At 50.4% G+C, this 20291-nt stretch overlaps 1 protein-coding gene across 7 annotated transcripts in view; it reads right to left on the bottom strand.

Annotated features, from left to right (window-relative positions):
- Positions 1-13013, bottom strand: part of ABCC8 (ATP binding cassette subfamily C member 8) — a 74101-nt gene extending 61088 nt beyond the window's left edge. For 4 of the 7 annotated variants that reach the window (XM_036116339.2, XM_036116340.2, XM_036116341.2 and 1 more), the window contains exons 1-4: positions 12748-13012; positions 11343-11484; positions 6650-6771; positions 1455-1621 (exon numbers count right to left, since the gene is read on the bottom strand). In XM_036116339.2, coding sequence (XP_035972232.2) covers positions 1455-1621; positions 6650-6771; positions 11343-11484; positions 12748-12895 — 579 coding nt within the window. In that variant the 5' untranslated portion in view covers positions 12896-13012. Of the gene's footprint in view, positions 1-1454; positions 1622-6649; positions 6772-11342; positions 11485-12747 lie in introns of all 7 variants that reach the window. The other 3 variants (XM_078058332.1, XM_078058333.1, XM_078058334.1) reach the window with 1 other exon arrangement.
- Between the last annotated feature and the right edge of the window lie 7278 nt (positions 13014-20291).

Below are 20291 nucleotides of genomic sequence, written 5' to 3'. Positions count from 1 at the left end.
GGTCTACTCTGAATCCCCTTGGCTGGGTTGGGTTGGGTTGAAGTTGGATTGGGGAGGAGCAGAAATCTCCCATATACCATATCACAGATCTGAGGACATGACCATGTTTCATGTAGGGTTTGCAGAACGTGGAGTCATGCAAACCTTGGCTCAAATCCTGCCTCCTCCACTTACTAGCAAGGTGTCTTTGGACAAGTTCTCATCTCAAATGTTTCCTTGTCTGAAAAGTGGGTGGTAGTCACATCCCTGGGGTGCTGTGAGGGTCATTTGAGGCAGGGAATGTAGTTGGCCTTTGTACCTTGTACATAGCCAACTAAAACAGGGGTGTCAGAGAAATGCAAATTCAAGTAGTACTTGATACTCATCAGCCCAAATGGGGCTGGCCCATTGCTCGTTGGAGGCAGGGAGAGGGTTTTCTTATTCATTGCTGGTAGATTATAGTCTTTCTGGAAGGTGATCTGCAACACTCCTTGAAATTTAAAACACACAGACCATTTGAACTAGCAACTCCGCTCCCTGGACTCTCTCCCACAGAAATAAAAGCAGCGATACATAAAGATATAAGTCTGTTTAATACACCATTATTTGTGAAGGCAGAAACTTGGCAATGAAGTGAAGGCCCATCAATTGGGTAATGGCTGAAGAAATTATTGCTCATCTACTTGATGGAATATTATGCAGCCATTAAGAAAACTAAATTAGCCATACCAGACTTGGAGTGTCCTAAGAGATAGCTGTTGGGTGAGGAAAACAAGATGCAGAAAACTGTGTACAAGATGATCCTATTTTTATAAAATGAATATTGAGAGGAAAAACTTTTATATGTGTTGAGAAAAAAGAACCTTAAATAGATACATGAATATGGTATTCTATTAATAAAACCAAGAGTGGAAGGGCACATATGAGGTTGCTAATCTGGGTTACCTGGGGAGGGAAATGTCCAGGGAGTGTAGGGTAGGGAGAGGGGAGAGAGGGAAAGGGGGTAAGCAAAAATGATAATGAAACAAGACAAAAGACATGTATGCAGCCACATTTACTCATTCAGGTATATGCGTAACTATATGAATACATTAAAATAACTCCCCTCCCCCAAAACAATACCACCACCACCACCAACAGAGCTCAGAGAAGCCAGTACTCGAAGCTCTTTTCCCTCCCTATGGGATTAAACACAGAATCTTTCAACCTTGGCTAACACTTCCTATCACTTCCATTCCCTCTGGGAGCTTGGGGTAGAGGGCAGCTGGACCAGACAGAATGTTCCTCCCGAACCTCTCCTACTGGTCTCAACTCCCCTTTGGGGGCCGCTAAAAGAGGCTGACTCCTTCTAGGGCTCGGCTAAGAAGCAGGGTGGGGGCCCACACCCAGGAGCAGAACACTGATCGGAAGTTCCACCCTGGCCCAGGTGTGTCCTGAGGTGGGTGGCTGGGGTGGCCCAGGAGTGGCCTGCTTACCCTCACCCTGATGACATTGACCTCCACCAGGAGCAGCATCCCGTAGAGGATCAGCAGCAGCCCCGTGAGGCAGAAGCGCAGCTGTGAGAAGCCGATGGAGTGGTCATAGAACTTGACAAACTTGATGGTCTTGGTGATGAAGGCCAAGGTCCAGTAGACTAGCAGGGCTGCAGGCGAGAGCACGTGTGTGCGATTTGCACGCATATGCATTCACATGTGTGCAAGGGTGTGGGAGAGAAGGGGAGACAAGAAGTGTGTCGGGGAGGAGGCATGTGTGTGAGTGAATAAGCCAACGTTATGGGTGTGAGTGCACATTTCTGAGTAAAGGGCTGTGTGTGTGAATCTGTACATGTGTAATTTTGAGCTGTTGTACATACATTAAAACATCCATGATGGGTATGTTCAAAACAGTAATAATCTTGTAAGTCAAGCTGTCTTGTAAGTCAGCCAAATTTCCCTTTACAGTAATTAATAAATTATTTTTTCGGTTTAAATACGTTGTAGGTGCTGTGCCAAGTAAGCACTTTAAGTATTATCTCACTTATTCCTTACAATCACCTTGTGAGGGGAGAACTGCCACCACCCCGGACTGACCGGACGAAGGAAGCCAGGCTCAGGTAGCTGAGCGGTCAGGCGGCGGAACTGGGCCAGCCTGACCCGGAGCCCATGTCCGGAGGCTCCATCCTATCATGGTTTGCTTGTGGGATTTCTAAGCTGGGAAGATCTTAAAGGTTCTTCAATCTGCTCTTTCATTTTATAGATGAGGCAACTGGGACCCCAAAGAGGATGTGAGCTGTCCAAGCTCACTGCACACTTGAGTGTGCCCAGTCCAGAGCCCACGACAGCATGATGATGCTCTTGTGGAGCCTGGGGGCCTGGGGGGGTACAAACACGGAAGTCACAGTTCTGTGAGGCAGTGTGTATAGTCGTTAGAGCAGGACCGTGCAGCCAGACATACCTGGGCTCAGCTCCTGTACTTTAAGGGGTAAGCCATTTAACCCATTCAGGCCTCAGTCTCTTCACCCATAAAATGGGGATAATAATAGTACTTCCTCAAAGGGTGTTGTGAGCAATGTATGGAAAGCATTGGGCACAGTAGGCCTGGCGCACAGTGGGTGCTCTTTGGACATCAACTGCTAATACTGTTATCATCTCCAGATTTTAGACCTGGGACCCTAAACGTCAGAAGCTAATCTCTAAATTCTCACCACCACCACCTGCTAATAAACCACTGCTAGCTGGCAAAAAGAGAAAGCAGCAATAACTAGTCCCCTTTTAGGAGACGCTTTAGCGTGGGCAGCTCCTTCCCCCTGGCTCCCTAGCGCCATGTGCAGACAAGATCAGCCTAAATCCCCTAGAGCTCCTCTCTGGTGGGACCACAGAGAAGGAGACACCTTCACTCTGCCCTCCATCCCTAGGTGGGCCTGGTCACATGAATGCCAGGGCATCTCTTGGAGACCAAAGCTGGGGTCTGCCTAGGGCAAGGAATTAGGCCAAGATGGTGAACTTGCCCAGGGAGGGACGAATGCCATCTATCTCAGGTCCCTGGGTGAAGGCATTAGGATAGAGGACAGAAGCGTCTATTTTCTGTGCGCTGCCCGCCTCTGGCCCAGGAGTGGGAGGATAATCCCCTCAGCTTGGTGTGGCCCCCAGGTCACAAGGATCCCACAGCTGGAGGCCGTCAGGCTGCCTCCACACCTACACTCCCCCAGATAGAACCCAAGCCTCAGAACCTCTTTGGTCCTTCATGAGGTCACCTATCGGGGCCCAGACTTGAAAATATGCCTCACACAGGTCCTAACAGATGTGGTTTGATTTGCTCTTTGTGACAACCCTGTGACGTGGGCAGGGACTTACTATTCCTGTCCAGATAGAGAAACTGAGGCACGCAGAGGCTGAGTGTCATGTCCAAGGTCACACAGGGAGTGAGTGGTAGACCCAGGACTAAGCCCCAGGGCTATTTCCCCAGGGCCAGACACAGCAGCCCTCAGCCAAAGCTTAGCACTTGACTGAGAGAAAAGCAGAAAAGGACGGTGGTATGACACAGGGGCTGCTGGTGAGGTTCAGGCTCTGAATTCCCCTTACCCTTGTGTCTTCCTTCCCCTTCTCCACACCCCACCTATTACTAGGTTCTGTCTCCTTTACCTCCTAAACTCCTGGGCCAGCTGGGTCACCATCCTATCTCCTGGGGGGCTGCCATCATATCTCCCCTTGAGAGCCTTCTCACGGTTTCCCCACTTTCCTCTTGCCCGCCTCCAGTCTAGCCTCCGGAGCAATAAATCTGATCAAATATGAACTCACGCACTCATGTTCCTAACAGCATTATTCACAAGAGCCAAAAGGTGGAAGAAACCCAAGTGACCACTGATGGATGAATGGATAAGCAAAAGGCGGTATATCCGTACAATGGAATATTACTCAGCCTTAAAAAGAAAGGCTATGCTGACACATGCCACAGCACAGGTGAACCTGAGGGTACTAGATTAAGTTAAATGAGCCAGTCACAAAAGGACAAAACAGTGTATGATTCCACTCACATAAGGTACCTAGAGTAGTCAGGTTCATAGAGACAGAAAGTAGAACGGTAGTTTTTAGGGGTTGAGGGGAGAAGAGGAGAACAGGGAGTTATTGTCTGATGGACACAGAGTTTCAGTCTGGGAAGATGAAAAGTTTTGGAGATGGGTAGTTTGGATGGATGGTGCACAAAAATGTGAATGTTTTTAATGGCACTGAACTGTGTATTTAAAAGTGGTTAAAATGGTAAATTTTATGTTATATATAAGTTACACCCCCCCCCACACACACACCCTAAGCCTCAATGCCCATGGGATAAAGATCAATGCTTGCGCTGCCTGGTATGGTCCCCATCTGCCACTCCAGCCTCCAAAATTCAGCTCTCCTCTGCTCTCTGCATTCCAGCCCCTGGTTTTCGTCCAGATTTCCTAACATGCTTCTCCTGCCTCAGGGCCTTTGCACATGCTGTTCCTTCTGCCCGCAACATTCTCCTCTCCCTTCTCCCAGTTAGTTCCTACCTATCCTTCAGTTCCTAGCTCGGATGTGACTTTTTCACAGAACATTTCCTTGATCTCATCTGGGGCCTCAGGACCAAAGTTATTTTGTGGGACAATGTAAGCCACATCAGGGTTCACCTTTCTGCAGGACTCCGGACCTGACCAGAGAGGAACCTTCTCAGAGGGCCAGCTGTTTCCCCAATACCCACTGCCCTCAATCCCTGCAGCTCATAGGGTGCATCATCTCTGCTTTTACCTGTTCTAGACTTACTGGTTCTGTAGAGCAAAACTCTAACAAAGGGGAATGGAGGAAGTTAGTCCTTATTCTTTGGAGAAAGAATGGTCCATCTATGGGTGGTAATTTGTGCTTTAAAGAAAGAACATTACGTGCTTTCTGGAGAATGAGAAAATGAACTTGCCAGATGCCCAGACAGGATGTTTCTGGGGCACTGGTCAGCCAGGTCCTGGGGTTAATAAGGGGTTCTCTATATAGGAGGAGCTGCTTCAGAAGCTTCAGGAGAGGGAGGCTCTCTGCTGTCTGTACCTATCATTTCTCTCCACTTGCTGCTCCCTAGTTCCCCAGCCACACTCTCATAGCATCACCCAGGTAGGGGATCCCCTGGATGATGTTGACGGAGCCCAGCTCCCACCCTACCCGGGAAGGCAGACCTGCGACTAGCTTGGGAAATACCCTCTGCCCGCTCATGACACTGTGCTGTCTCTGGCTTAGCACAGAGTGTTCCAGACTCCAGACGTCAATTAGATGTTGTGACTCCTAAAAATCATAGCCTGACTTAATGATACACAGTCTGAGCACAGCCTACCAGCCAGAGGTACAGCCCTGACCTTAGACAGGCAGATGGAGCCAAACATAGAGGCAGACCTCCAGATTTATACCTTTGGCCCAAGCAGTCTGAAGACCCTTAGACACACAGTCTCAGAAGAGGTTAAGAGCCTGCCTGTGTGCCAGACTCCTGGGATCTAAACCTGGTTTTGCCCTTGACTAGTTGGCAGACGAGTGTAAATCACTTAACCTCTGGGTCTCAATTTCCTGTTGTGTGAAGGGACGTAATAGTGGTATTGACCTCATAGTGTTGTTGTAAGGATTAAATGAGTTAATATATGTAAAATGTTTAGGAGCATGCCTGATGCATAGCAAGTGTTAAATGAAAGTTTGAGCTGTTACTTGTAACCTCTCTGAGTTCAGCATCCACATCTGTGGAATGGGGATAGCAACGATACCAATGTGGAGATTGTGGAGATCAAGTGAGATAATGCATGTGAGGAGCTTGGCACCAAGCCTGGCACGCAGTACATGGTCAATAAACACAAACATTCATTGCTGTTGTTTCTGCCTGGGACTCCAGCCACACAGTGTCAGAGGATCTAACTAGGCACTCCTTCTTGAATCTTTCTAAATGTTCACAGACTGCAGGCTCTAGTCTTGGGCTCTTTCTCTTCTCTCTCCAGGTGACCTCAGCCAGGCTCAAGCTTTAGATGCCACCTATAAGCCCCTGACCTCTGAACGTCTATCTCCAGTCCTGACCTCCCCCGAATGCCTGACTTATTTCTCTAACTGCCCACTTGACACTTGAGTTGGTTGTCTGAAACTCAACATGTCCCAACCTGCCCTCACCCCCACCAACTCCCCAAACCCCAACCCATGCTCCTTTGCCATGTCCATTATTAACACCATCATCTGCCTAGGTGCTCAGACCCAAAGCCCAGGAGTCTCCCCTGTTCCTCTCCTGGCCCGACTTCATCTCCTACCATTCCTCCCCTTTCTTGGCTTTGCCCACCCTGGCCTATCTGCCAAATTTGTTCCTACCAGAAGGCCTTTGCACTTGCTGTTGCAAAGCATGGAAAATTCTTCCCTGAAATATGTGCATGCTCTCTCTTACCAGAGATCTTTCCTGACCACCCTCTATAGACAACAACATTGCCATCACTCTCAAACCCTTGCCCGGCTTTATTTTCTTCGTAGCATCTTTCCTACCTATTTGTTTATTCATTGTCTTTGCTTGCCAGTCTCCTCCCACCAGGAGGCAGGGATTTTTTCCTCTCCACTTCTGAACCTCTAGCTACCTAGAACAGTGCCTGGCATGTAGTAAGTGCTCAGCAAACATTATCTGGAGGAATGAATGAAGGTAACTATCCCTCTCCCGCCCCCTCCGGCTCCCCTACCTATCAGCAGCTTGGGGAAGTTGGAGGTCTCGATGTTGTGATAGTAGACCACGGAGGTGACAGCGGCCATGAACGCCATCCCAGCTGGCATGTACAGGTGGAGATGGCGGGATTCAGTCACCCTGAGATGGGGCAGAGGGAGAGAGAGAGAGACAGATTGGAGGTAGGTGTGCCAAGTCCCCCCCATAGAGCAGCCCAGGCCCTGCGCTTAGGGCTCAGCACACAGTAGGGCCTCTGGATCATATGCACAGCTCCACTCCGTATATCGGCAGCTCTGCCCAGCCCAAACATACCCCAAACCTGCCCACTGGTGAGGGCTCCAGGAGTCCACACGAGAATGCTATGAGGGCTCAGTGTCCAGACTCTGGACCTCATGGCCCTCTCTCCCTGGGTTCATGTTACAGAAGCCAGCATGGGAAGCCGGCCTTGGCAGTCACAGCTGCAGAGCCTCACCTGGAACCCCCTCTCTGGGAGTGAACACAGCTGGGTTCCTGTCCCTGGGGTCCCTTGGGCAGTACAGGGGCCTGTCCACCACAACTCTCTCAGTGACAGCCCCGTTCCCCACGAAGAGCATAGGTCAGCACCGGCCCCGGCCCCAGGTTATGTAATGACCTGTAGTCAGTATTTACGGAGCATTTACCCTGTGCCGGGCACTCTTCTGGGCACGTGATGTACGTGAGCTCACTTCATCTTCATGAAGTCCCATGAGGTCGGTACTCTTAGTCTCCTCATTTACAGTTTCCTACAGAAAGCAACACTCACATTGCTCAGCCTGGGACCAAAGGTCCCGGTGATAACGGCCCCAAGCCACTTTTGCAGCACCGCCCAGCCTGCTCTTCCTGCTGAAGCCATTTTGGGAGCCCCTCCAGTGATGCTCTTGCTTGCACTGCTCCTTCTATCCAGCACGCCAAGCATCCCTGCCCTTGAGCATCCCTCAAGAAGCTGACAGTAGGGAGGGGGCAACCATGCTCAGAGCTAACTGTCTAACTAGGCAGTCTAGGGAAGTGATATTGCAGATGGACCGAAGGCTGAGAGCACAAGGAGCAAGCAGGCAGGCAACTAAGGAAAACTTCACAGAGGAGGGGGCACCAGGCTGGACTTTGAAGGATGAACAGGAGTTCAACAGAGAAGGAGGGAGGACATGAGGAGAGCCACGCAGGGGCCCTAAGTAGTCTGGTAGGACTAGCGTATAGGTGTAGAGGCACTGTGGGCTATTTATCGAATAACGTGTTCCCCTTCTGCTTTGCTAAAAGAACCACAAGTATGTTCTAGCAGCAACGTGCCCAGCCCAGGGAATGATGGTGATTGGTTCAAGCAGCCATGCAATTCCACACCCCTTTGCCAGTGATTGGTCTAAGGGTGGCCATATAATTCAATTCTGGCCGATGAGATGCAAAGGAAAGCCTGCAGAGGATGATATCCTGCATAAAGAAGAGGCATGTGGGAGCGTGTCTCCTTTGCCCTTGCCTTCCTCCCTAAGTGATACCTGGAGCTAGGCAGCCATATTATAACCATGGGGAAAGATATGGCAGACACACAGAAAGATGGAAAGAGGCTGGGTCCCTGATGACATCACTAAGTCACCAAACCAACTAGAGAGGCGACCTCTAAATTTCTTGTTAAATGAGACCATAAATGTTGATATTCTTTAAGCCTTAATTGGTGGATATTCTCAGCAAAAGACTTACACAGGAGGTACAAGGCAATCAGTCGCTAGTGGGGTCACTGGGAGCAACCAACACCCTGTGTAGGGGGCTTCAAAACTCCTGCCTTTGTACTCCTTGAAGTAAGTTTTTGAAAAACTCTATACTCCCTCACACATTTTTAAGTGACATCTTAAATGTTATAAGTTTGAATAAATTCATTTTTTGCAATAGGAGGGAGAAATGATAAACATTTGATATAATTAAATAAGATGAAGAATAACCAGAGTTGAAATAAATATTTCATGACATGACTTAACAAAATAGACTTTGGCTGCTTTACTGAATAATATACACTAAATTAGGTTAGAAATTAGGTAAAAGTTTTAGGTACGGGCTTTTTCCAGTGTATGGTGATCTAGGAAAACATTCTAGTTATATTGCTAAAAAAAGTGTTTCCTCTCTTAACTTGTACTGCTTTGGTTGTTCTAAATTCAAAGCATCACACAAAAATCATACCCAAAGGAGAAGAGAGGAAACCCTACAAATTTTAAGATGCCTTAATTAATCAGTAAATGAGGCTTACCCTCAACTAAACTAGAGTTTGAAGACCACTGCTTTAACTAGTCCCCCCTGCCTCCTGCCCCTACACTTCCAGGTAGGTCTGCAAACCCAGGCCAGGGTGGCCTGGGGGAGCCAAATGGCAGGATCTGTGGCTTCTCTTCCTGTCTGCTCCCTTCCTATGTCTTTTCTTCATGCTTGCCTGCCCAGGGGAGTGTCCCCACAGATGGAGACCGACAAAGACCAGGTGACAAGTGTCCAGTTCCAGAGCCAAGCTGCCTGCTGGGGAGGGAACGGTAGTTCGCACTGAGCTGGGGGAGAAATGGGGTACAGATGCGGCCCCCACAGGAGGGGCTGCTGACAGCAGGCAGGAGGGAGTCCCTGACCTGATTCGTTCCGGTCTCCCACGTTCTGAGAATGTACTATTTGCCCAGGGCTCTGCCATTCCATTTCTGTACCCGGTCTGTGCTCTAATTTCATCCTCCATGGCCCTGTGAAGCGGGCAAGGCAGAGATGATGCTGATCATTTCACAGGTAGAGAAAGTAAGGCCCAGAAAGTTTGGGGCGCCTGGGTGGCTCAGTCGGTTGGGCGTCTGCCTTCAGCTCAGGTCATGATCCCAGCGTCCTGGGATCGAGCCCCGCATTGGGCTCCGTGCTCAGCGGGGAGCCTGCTTCTCCCTCTCCCTCTGCCTGCCTGCTTGCCTGCCTGTCTGCCTACTTGTGATCTCTCTCTGTGTCAAATGAATGGATAGAATCTTTAAAAAAAAAAAAAAAAAGAAAGAAAGAAAGGCTGAGTGGCTGGTCCAAAGTCCTGGAGCTGGTAGGTGGCAGAAGCCCAGCAGATGCCCCAGGTCTACTTTCTCCACAGGTGGGGTGTTTTCCTCTCTGCCACCCCGCTAATTATAACCCAGTGAGAATTTTTGGCCTGAGGACTCATAGGCATCCTTCCCCTTTTGAGCATTTGTGCTGCTTTGGAAGGGGTGTCTAGATGGGGGAGCGGGGTGGACTTCTCGCCTGCTAGTTATGTGGGGCAGCAGGCATTCTGGTCTTCTTGCTGGTCTGGGGGACTTTGATAAGCAGGAGGAGCCCCAAGGCAAGCAGTTGTCACAGAGATTACTGCTGGAGCCAGCATGCAGGGACACTGGGGGTGGGAGGGTGAGGTACTGTGTGTGGGCTGGGGGATCCCATCCCCCTGCTGTCCAGCTGGCCAGAGTGGAATCAGGGCATAGTCTGATTCCAGCTCAGAGTGGTTGGACCTCTGATATTTTAGCCAAATGCCCTCCACCCCCCACCACCCCCTCGCCCAGGCAGTCACTGAGCCTTCCTCCGTGAGATGGCAGCTTCATCTCCTCCTCCTCCGCACCCCTGCTGCTGACACACCATTTCCGGCTGCAGTTATCGCTCACCTAGACTACTGCAGTCACCTTCTAAGTGCTGTTTCTACCTCCAGCCTCTCTCTGCCTCCAGCCTGCCCTGGAAACTCCTCATGCTGTGCTGACCATGTGCCTCTTCTGTTCCAAACTGCTGACAAAATCCAACCCAGACACAGCTTGGCATTCGAAGCCCTTCTAGAGATGCCCCCAACCCCATCTCCAAGTCCCAGCCACCATCACTCCCCTGCATGTGTTTCACGCTCCATCCCCCATGCACTGCTCCCACCCCAACCTTTCCTCCCCCTGCCTTTATTCCTCCCCCCTCCTGCCTCCCTGGCCCTCTTTCTCTGGACTCCTCTGCTGTCAGAACCCTTGTCACCCCTCCAGACTCAGCTTAGAAGCCCCCTCAACCCGGAAGCTTGGCCAGCCCTGCCTTCCTGTCCCCTCCCAGAGTTCTTGCTTGTACCATTATTTCACTTATGCTCTTACGGAGCCAATAAATGTCTATGGAGCTTCGTTGTGTGCCTTGTGCTGTGACAACAAAGATGAATTAAACCCAACTCTGAGGCCTTTCTCACTCAGCGGGAGACAGTTTTGCAAATAGACATAAACTTTAAATACAGTATGATCTGTGCAGTGGCAGGGGTGTGAGGAATGTGCTGCGAAGCCTGGAGGAAAGGTGGGTGAGGGGAGGCCTTGGCAATGAGGCTAGAGACAGTGGGGGTGCTGACTGTGAGGACCCCACATGCCAGGCTGAGCACCTGGGACCCTGAAAACAACTGGGAACCAAGGAAAGGTCTTCAGCAAGAATGATTTTTATTCTTTCGAAGAAGGCAACTCCAAGAGTTGGGGCATTCTAAGAAGCTCTAGGATTGTTTCACTGGGTCTTGGCGTGAGATCCATATTCCTTCTACCCTGCTACACGGAGGCCAGGGCCTGGGTCTCACCTGTGTCCAGCACTTGGCACAGAAAGTCTGACACACAGGAGATGTTAGGTCAACAGTTGCTGGATTTATGAGCAAATGTTACTGCCTCCTTGGAATGCAGGTGAACTGGGGTGTCCCCTGGCCTTCCAGGAAGCACCCTGGGATAGATCCACTCTCCTGAGACACTCACCCATCAGACAGGATGCCCTCTGCGATTTCACACACCAGGACGAAGAGCAGCATGAAGGTCAGGATCCAGCGCAGGTTGTGCCCAGGGAAGTGGAGCCACGTGCTGTGGTGGATGTGTACCTTGGAGCTTTGACTGCCCCATCCTGCAAGGAGAGGCAGGAAGAGGTGGGAAGCCTGGCTCACTAGGAAGGGGTGCATGAACCCCAGGAGGGTGCTTAGGTATGGGGTCCGCAGTGGGGAGTGTATCCATTTGTACACCTGTGCATGAGAATGCCCAGGTCTGGTACGTGTGACCTAAATGTCCCAGCATGAACCCTGGATCCATGCAGGCCCACCTACGCAAGTACTCATTTTCTATGCTGACCTCTCGTCTGACAAATTATCATGTAAAAAAACCATTTATTTGAGAACAGAAGTGTAAATGCTGGTACAATTTCTGATACACATATAAGCATAAGTTACATATGCTTCCTCCCAATTTCTAATTGTTCGTCTTTGTCAATAACTACTAGCATCTCTGCCTGTGCAGCATCCTTCCCTTCTTAATTTTGTGACAATCTTTCCTTTCTTCCCAAAAGCTGTATATGAATTTTAAAATTTGCTTTTTTTTTTTTTTCTTAATTAGAGTGAATTAACAAGTTTTGCAGAGGCGGGGGACGCGGTATGAGTTGAGCTCTAGCCAGCTTGGAAAATTCAAGGTCTGAAAGAGAGATGAGGGGGACCCCAGTGAAGAGGCATGTAGGCTGGTCCTGACAGTGGTGCCCAACTTTGCAGAGGGCTTTCAGGCAGGGACGCTGACCCAGGTGGGATAGCAGAGGAAGGGGACCCAAGTCCCTAGCTCCTGCCTCTCCTTGCCCGGGGCGCGTGGGACCCCCCGGGGACGTCAGAAGCTACTGACCACTGTCTGGCCCAGCCCCGGGAAGCGCAGGGGTTCACAGGGCCTCCATCCCGGCTTCTGAGGCCAGGCTGCGCTCCTCCCTGGGCCCAGCTTCAGCTGACAGGGAGGGTGCCTTGGGGGAAGGGTGTCCTGGCTCCCTACACAGCACTACTGGGGGTACAGCCCGAGACCCTCCCGACCTTTCCAGCGCCTACAGAAACCTCTGCTTTTCCGGTTCTCCATTTCAGCTCTGGCTCTGCGGTAGAACACTTGGGGGTTCCCTGGGTCCGGAGCGTCCGCTGTGTTTGGTGCGGGTTCGGGGGCACCTCGGGGGGGGGGTGAGGGGATGAGCGGGTGTGCGAGTGCGGGGACCGCGGGGTAGAACACAAAGCAGGGGACCCGGGGAGGGAGGCGAGCGGCGGTCGCGGGCCCGGAGGGGGACCGAGAGCAGTGCGGCGCGCGGCGCCGCCTCCTCCTCCTCCCTCCCCGCCTGTGCCCTCCCCTCCTCCGCCGCTCCCGGCGCGCTCACCGATGAAGAGGATGGGAAAAGTGATGAAGAGCAGGAAGACGTGCGGCACCACGTTGAGCGCGTCCACGAAGCAACCGTTGTTGAGGACGCCCTGGTCCACCCGGTAGGCGGCCGAGTGGTTCTCGCTGCCGCAGAAGGCCAAGGGCATGGCGGCGCGGGCGCGGGCGCGGGCTCGGGCTGCGGCTGCGGCTACGGCTGGCTCCACGCGCCTCCCGCGCCTCTGTCCCTCGCCGCTCGGCGCCCGGCCGGGCAGTCAGGCCCCCGCCCCACGCCCGCGGCCCCGCCCCACCCCGCAGGCGCTCCCGCTCCCCCCCCCCCACCCCGCCCTCGCTCCATTACCTGCCCGGCCCGGGGGCGGGGGCGGGGGCGGGGGGGTTGGCCAGGAGCCGGAGCGGCCTGGCCGCGCGGGGCCCCCGCTTTCCAGCTGTGGCGGCCCGCGAGCCCAGATGTGCTTGGGGGCGCTTTGAGTGCCCGCTGCGCGCGTGTGCTGGAGGAGAGAGGGAAGGCAGGCTGGGTGGGTGGGCACGCTCGAGTCTGGGTGGGAGGGGGTGGGCAGAAGAGAGGAGGGTCCGAGTGAGTCCCCAGTGGGCGCGTTCGGATCTGGAGTGCGAACTCACTGCCTCAGGGCCGAGATGTGGGCTCACCTGGACTTGGCGAGGGTGGATGTATTTAGATCAGAGGGTCCTAGTGGGGGCAGAGTGGAGCAAGCCCTCACCCCACACGGATTAGAAAAGCAGTGAAGATCATTACCTGGGGGAACACTGGGCATATTTTTCAAAAGTGGTCCCTCTCGCGGGGCGCTCATGGATGCTTTACGGTGTATCCAGCGCTTTCCAAAGGGGAACTCTCAACACTCCTGCTAAGGACAGGTTATAATTTCTCCCATATTTCTGATGAGGCAATGAGGCTCAGGGAGTTTACCTGACTGACCCAAGTTCTCACCGCCAACAAGTGCGGAAGCAGAACTGAACCCAGCTCCTCAGATCCCCTCTTTCACCCCCCACCCATCTCCCTCAGGCATGCATCTAATACATTAGAACATTCCAGCGACTGTCAGGTGAATGGGTAGAATGGGTCCCTGCCCAAGGCTGAAAAAGAGGCACTTATGAAATTAAACCCAGGGAAAGCAATGGGAGGCAGCCAGGAGGGGTGGAAAAAGAGAATGTCACCCTCAGCTGTATTCTTAACCTGATACCAGTAGGCATGAGGAGTTCAAGAACCTGGTGGAATTAGAAAGACAATGTAATGAATTCCTACACCTTTGGAGAGATTCTCACAGGTCCCTGGCCAAAAAAAAAAGTGTACATCCTATGAACAAAGAAGGGAAAAATGGGATTTTAGTTTGGATTTTAGAAGAATTCCCTGAGTTAGGGATATGGAGAATAAATACACACGTTCTCAGGGGTAGGGGGACACCAAGGGCAACTCTTTTCAGCCCTTTTTCCTAGGATTTGAGGCTCCTAGCCTTTATAGGATGCTGTCAGGCAAGGGCTCAGCTCTGCCTCAGGCTCTGGGAGAGGGGAGAGCGGAACCAGGCACCCTGGCAAAGGGCAGGTGGGATTGGGTGAACAGCCTGGGGAGAGCAGAGCTCAGGGTCCTAAGGTCTCTGATAGTCTCTGACTCTGGAATGTCTCTGAAGCCACAAGATGTTTCCTGCAGTATCTGCCAAAATAGTGAAAACTTGGTGGCAGCACCAGCAGCAGGAGTTAATCAATCTGGGTGATCGATACAGCCTCTGAAAAGGTGATTGCTGAATCCGTGTAGACAAGTGGGGAAAAGTTAAGAGATAATGCCAGGTGAAAAACCAGGAAACAAAATTGTGTGTGTCCTGTGATTATAGCCACATTAAATATGTATGTTTGAATGCAAGTCTGCCGGGGAAGCTCAGAAATGCAAATGGCTATGACGTCAGAGCCGAGTGCGGTAGATATTAGCTACCATTGCCCTTTATTACTACCGTTATTACCATTCTCTTTCTGTAAGAACGAGACAACCACAGTTCAGAGACATGAGATGATATGCCCATGGTCACCTAATAAGGTTTTTTTTTTTAAAGTTTTTTGTTGTTGTTGTTCCAAGTTTTTTCTTCAAACTTTCTGTGAGGATGCCATTTTATTTTTGTAGCTGCAATTTCAGTTTTTCACACTTTCAGGAATGTTATTTTTCCTTTTAGGGGTGATTATATATGTATTTTAAAAGAACAAGTCCCCAGTCCTGGCTCTACCACTGCTAGTTTGTGTGATGTGGGACAAGTTATTTATTCTGTGCATCGATTTCCTCCTTTCTAAATGAGGAAGATAATAATACACACCCCAGAGGAGTAAAATGAAATCACAGGTATAAATATGCTTTGTAAACCAGGAAGATAGTCCAGGCTACTTCCTCCTCTGGGGGCCCACACCTGGGACACCCTTAGTCCCCGAAGGTTATCTAGTGGTCTCTCCTTTCCTTGACATTCGGCTTGGCACAACCCACACACTTTGCTCTTCCAGGCCATTTGACATAAACAAAAGACCAGGTCCAACCCAAGCTGGACCCACGTGTAAAAGACTTAAGGGATCATCAGCTGGGACCAAGAGTGTTAGGTCTGGAGACTGGAGGGGGCACCACGTTTGCTATCTCTAGCACAAACCTGCAGTGTGACTTTGACCATATTCCAACCTTCCTGTACCTAGCTTTATAGAAGGATACCCATCACACTGCCCACCATGCAAGTGCTAGAGTTATTTTGGGAAGTGTGGAGTCAGGTGCACAGGAGGCATGGAAGAGCTTCTGCTGTAGCATGTATTATAATCTTGGAAACAGTTCAGATGTTCATCAGTAGAGGGCTGGTTAAAACAAACCAAACAAAAAACACGGTAATATCCATACTGTTGAATACCGAGATAGTACAGAGAATAAAGTAGGGTTATATATCCTGACATGGAAAGATGTCCAAGGCATAGATTCGAGTAGCCTGTGTAGCGCGAAACCATTTATTTCCACAGCAGGAGACACAGAGCTACACATATCTCTGTGGGGAGGCGCTGGGTCTCATGCTTTCCCACTTCCAACAAGCCGGCATGCTTCTGATGCAGGGGACCAGAAGAAGGGCGGGCACCAAAGAGCTAGCTCCGAGCAAGGGAGCAAAGGTATTCCCCTTTGAGAATTCTCAGCCTTCCTCCCGACAAAATGGAAAATCTGGGATGGCTCTCAGAGACCTGGATTCTTGCACCCACGTGTCTACTGGGTGGGTGTGGCCACAGGCAAGGCTCCTCCCTTCCTTTGTGCAGGGAAACGGTTGGAGCAAACCTTCAGAAAAACTGCCTTCCGGCCCCGATGTTCAGGCTTTAGTGCCCTGTCTTTTTTTTTTTTAAAGATTCATTTATTTATTTGAGAGAGAGAGATCGCGTGCGCGCGCGCGAGCAGGGGGAGGGGCAGAATGAGAGGGAGACCAGCAGATTCTAGGCTGAGACTGGCGCCTGAGGTGGGGCTTGATCCCAGGACCCTGAAATTGTGACCTGAGTGGAAATCAAAAGTCGGGGGCTTCATCGACTGAGCCACCCAGGTGCTCCAGTGCCCTGTCTTTATCTGGCTAACCAGGTGTGTCAGTGACCATGGCAGAGGGGGTCATCAGGATGATAATGGTGACATAACAGAGTGGGGTGATATTTCAAGAAATTAACCCTTTCAATAACCCCAACCAACAGTGAGCTGATTAAAAACAAACCAAAACAAAAATTATGGTATCATCCACCCTATGCAACAAGTACAGAGAATAAAGTAGGCGTATCTGCACAGACCAGAGAAGATGTCTTCTCCACCAGTTCCTACCCTCCCCCGCTTCAGGCAGGTGACTGTGAAACTGGGCCCAAGTGGAAAGCAGACAATTGGTGTGTCAAAGCCCGAGTCCATGGGGAGCTTAGAAGACCATAAAATCACTAAAAGAGAGGACTGAATTATAGACAAACTGTTATAGCTGGAACCTGGGAGGGAAAAGTCATGTCCCCTTTCATCTCCATCCTGCCCTATTGTCAAGAGGAGGGAAGGGGAGGGAGTTCTCGAGAACAAACCTGAGCCCCGTTTTCCTGCTTGCCCGCTGTGCATGTGTGTATATTGGGCAGGGCAGGGTGTGGGGAAGCTACCCAGCAAGGGGAAGACTGTATGTGGGTTGTGCCAGAAAATCCATAACAGGACTATTTTGAAGAAAGGTTACCTTACCCCAGGGCAGGGCCACCAGACGGACAGAGACAGGTGGCCTCAGCCATACTTGCGTGGGTGTTTGCTGCAGAAACAGTATGGAGCCCCCCCAAGTCTCTTGGCACGACATAACTGGGGGGGGGTGTGTGGAAGAAACTTCAAGAAAGCCCCATGTTAATGTTTTCTGCCTGCCTGGTGGAGTGGGGGCTTGAAATAGAAATTCGGTTAAGTTCTTGTTCTTGCCCACTGAAGGTTTGGTCCAGGATCACACTCACTATAGGAACTTAACCCAGAAGGGTGAACCCATGCATGGCCTGGTTGCTCTATATCCTTGAGGCCACTTGTGGTCAAACTCATTCTCTCATTGCATCCCCCAAAAGGCCCAGCTCCCCATTGCATGGATTAGAAGTGGAGGCTTTACTGGACTCTCCATGGGGAGGTGGAAAGACATGATTTGCATACCTCACAGAAGAAACTTTGTAAAATTCCATCATTTCTTTATCCCCAAAGGTCTCGTCCCTTATGTATATCTTATGTCTTCTCTTCCTTTCTTTCACACAGCCTTTCCGAAAAAACATGCTCCTCATTTTTTTCCAGAGCAATTCAGCATTTGCCTTCAGCTTGCATACCCACTCGGGGTTTCTCCAGCATGCCTCATTTCCCTTCCTAAGCTGCTGACCATCCTCAAACCTGCCGTCTTTCTGGACAGATGGAGTTGGGGTGGGGGAGATAGGGGAAGAGAATAAGATTGTCTCCCTTTTGTTTCACCAACATTTGTTGAGTGGGCTTAGTATGTGCCCCACACTTTACCTACCTTATATCACCTAGTAGTTACTATTAGCAGAGAAAATGGGGCTCAGAGGATCTTTTCCCAAGATCACACAGCCGGGAATTGGTCTCTACCAGGATCCAAATCCAGTTATGCTCGGCTTCAAAGAATGTGCTGTTAACTACTTCCCAAAGGGATGCTGGGGCTACTGAGGATTCTTCTGTCCCTGAGACTTTATCTCTTGAGGAGGGAGTACAGACCCCAAAAAACCAACCTTTGGGGAACCTTCCCTGTCCATCTGCACATTTTGCCTTTTCTCCGTGTTAGAGAGCAAAGGAGCTGCCCAGCCACAGCATCAGTCACTGGCATCGAATGGGAGGACTTGAGTGCCAGGGGCCTGGGCGCTGGAGCCTCTTTCTGTGGGAGAAGCAGGCACACAAATGACCCTGCAGTGATTTGCTTTGGAGACAGCTTCCATTAGTGACAAATGGGAATGACTGCATGTGAGCCACACGGGATCCCATAGGGTGCGCTGGCCTGCCCCTGTCCCCACCCGAGGCCACACCAAGGCAGAACCTCCATCTGGGCTCAGCCAAAAAGGACGCCTCCTTCTGGCACAGCCTAGCCCCCGACAGGTGCCTCTGGCAGGCACAGCAGGCCTCAGCTGCCTGGGCCTGGAGGCCCTGCCGGAGCCGGGACTGAGGCCAGGTGAGGTGGGAGCTGTGGGACAGACTGTTGCAGCTTCCTCCCCTCCCCCCAGAGGGATCTCAGCTCCTGTCCCCTGAGCAGAGGCTCCTGGATCCAGACTCTGTGCTGGGGAAGTTCAGGTCCCAGCTCTACCCCTGACCAGGCTTGAGTTGAGGCAAGTCATCCTGCCTGGCCCTCAACTGTAAAAGAGGAAGACTAATTCCTCCCTCATGGATCACGTGTGAGAAAGCCTGGCACACACTAGACCTCCTGTCAAGCTCTTCCATTTTCAAATTGGCTGAGGTCTTCTTGCCCCAAATCCCAAGACACTGATTTCTTCCCCTCTTCCCTCCCATCCCGGTTTTACTGAGGTATAATTGACATATAACATCATATGCATTTAAGATACAACACAATGATTTTATATATATATATAAATGATTACCATATAAGTTCAGTTAACATCCATTACCTCACATACTTATAATTTTTTTTCCTTGTGATGAGAAATTTTAGGACCTACTCTCTTAGCACCTTTCAAATATATAATACAGTGTTGTTAACTATAGTCATTATGCTACACATTACATCCCCTAAACTGATTTTTCTTATAACTGGAAGTTTGTACCTTTTGACCACCTTCACCCCCTTCCCCCACACCTCACTCCCACCGCCTACCTCTGGTGACTCCCAATGTGTTCTCTGTTTCTATGAGTTCAGCTGTTTTTATTTAATTTAATTAATTTATTTATTTTAAAGATTATTTATTTATTTATTGACAGAAAGAGACACAGCGAAAGAGGGAACACAAGCAGGGGGAGTGGGAGAGGGAGAAGCAGGCTACCCGCCAAGCAGGGAGCCCGATGCTGGGCTCGATCCCAGGACTCTGAGATCATGACCTGAGCCAAAGGCAGACGCTTAACAACTGAGCCACCCAGGTGCCCCGAATCCAACTGTTTTTAGACACCACATGTAAGTAAGATCATACAGTACTTGTCTTTCTCTGACTTATTTACTTTAGTATGATGTCCTCAAGTTTCATCCAGGTTGTCACAAAGGACAAGATTTCCTTCTTTTCATGGCCAAATGATATTCCATTGTGTATATGTACCACATTTTCTTTATTCACACATCGATGAACACTCAGGTTGTTTCCATGTCTTGGCTATTGTAAATAATTCTGCAACACTTACTGATTTTTTTTAAATTTTTTTATTGTTATGTTAATTCCCATACATTACATCATTAGTTTTAGATATAGTGTTCCATGATTCATTGTTTGTGCATAACACCCAGTGCTCCATGCAGAACGTGCCTTCCTCAATACCCATCACCAGGTACACTTACTGATTTTTAATAATTGATTGAGTTCCTACCTAAAACTTAAGTGGGCCAGAACAAAGTGCCAAGCCCTTTATTGCATTATCTGGCTTGATTGTCCTCTCCCTTTAAGGCAGGTGGTATATTTATCATTACACAGGTGAGAATAAGGCAAAGACGAAAACCCACTTGCCCAAGGACCCCCACCACATTAGGTGGCAGAATCCGGTTCCCACTTGGAGCAACCTGCTGAGAAATGGGTGAGTACGGGGTAGGGGTGGGGTAAACAAGGAAGGCAAAAAATGGTGCTGGAAGTGATGTAGTTGGAAGGGGGTGCGAGGCGGCGCATGGGGACCTGTCTGACGGTAGTGTTTGCAGAGTCTGTCCCCGGTCCTTATTTTGATGTGGCTGCTTGAGCCTGTGCCTGAATTTAATGTATATGGCCGACTTCCTTGTGCACAGGTGAAACTCAGCACGTCAGTGGAAGTAAGTGTGGGGCATGCAGGGGACTGTGATTCTGTCAGGGAGGAGGGAAGAAGACCCTTCTCTCTGGTGCTTGGGCAGTGAAAGACCTCTCCATTCAGGCAAG

This window comes from Halichoerus grypus, chromosome 11, assembly GCF_964656455.1.
Source record: "Halichoerus grypus chromosome 11, mHalGry1.hap1.1, whole genome shotgun sequence".
Classification (NCBI taxonomy): Eukaryota; Metazoa; Chordata; class Mammalia; order Carnivora; family Phocidae; genus Halichoerus; species Halichoerus grypus.
The sequence above is the reverse complement of the archived record's forward strand: the minus strand, read 5'-3'. Positions and strand labels throughout refer to the sequence as shown.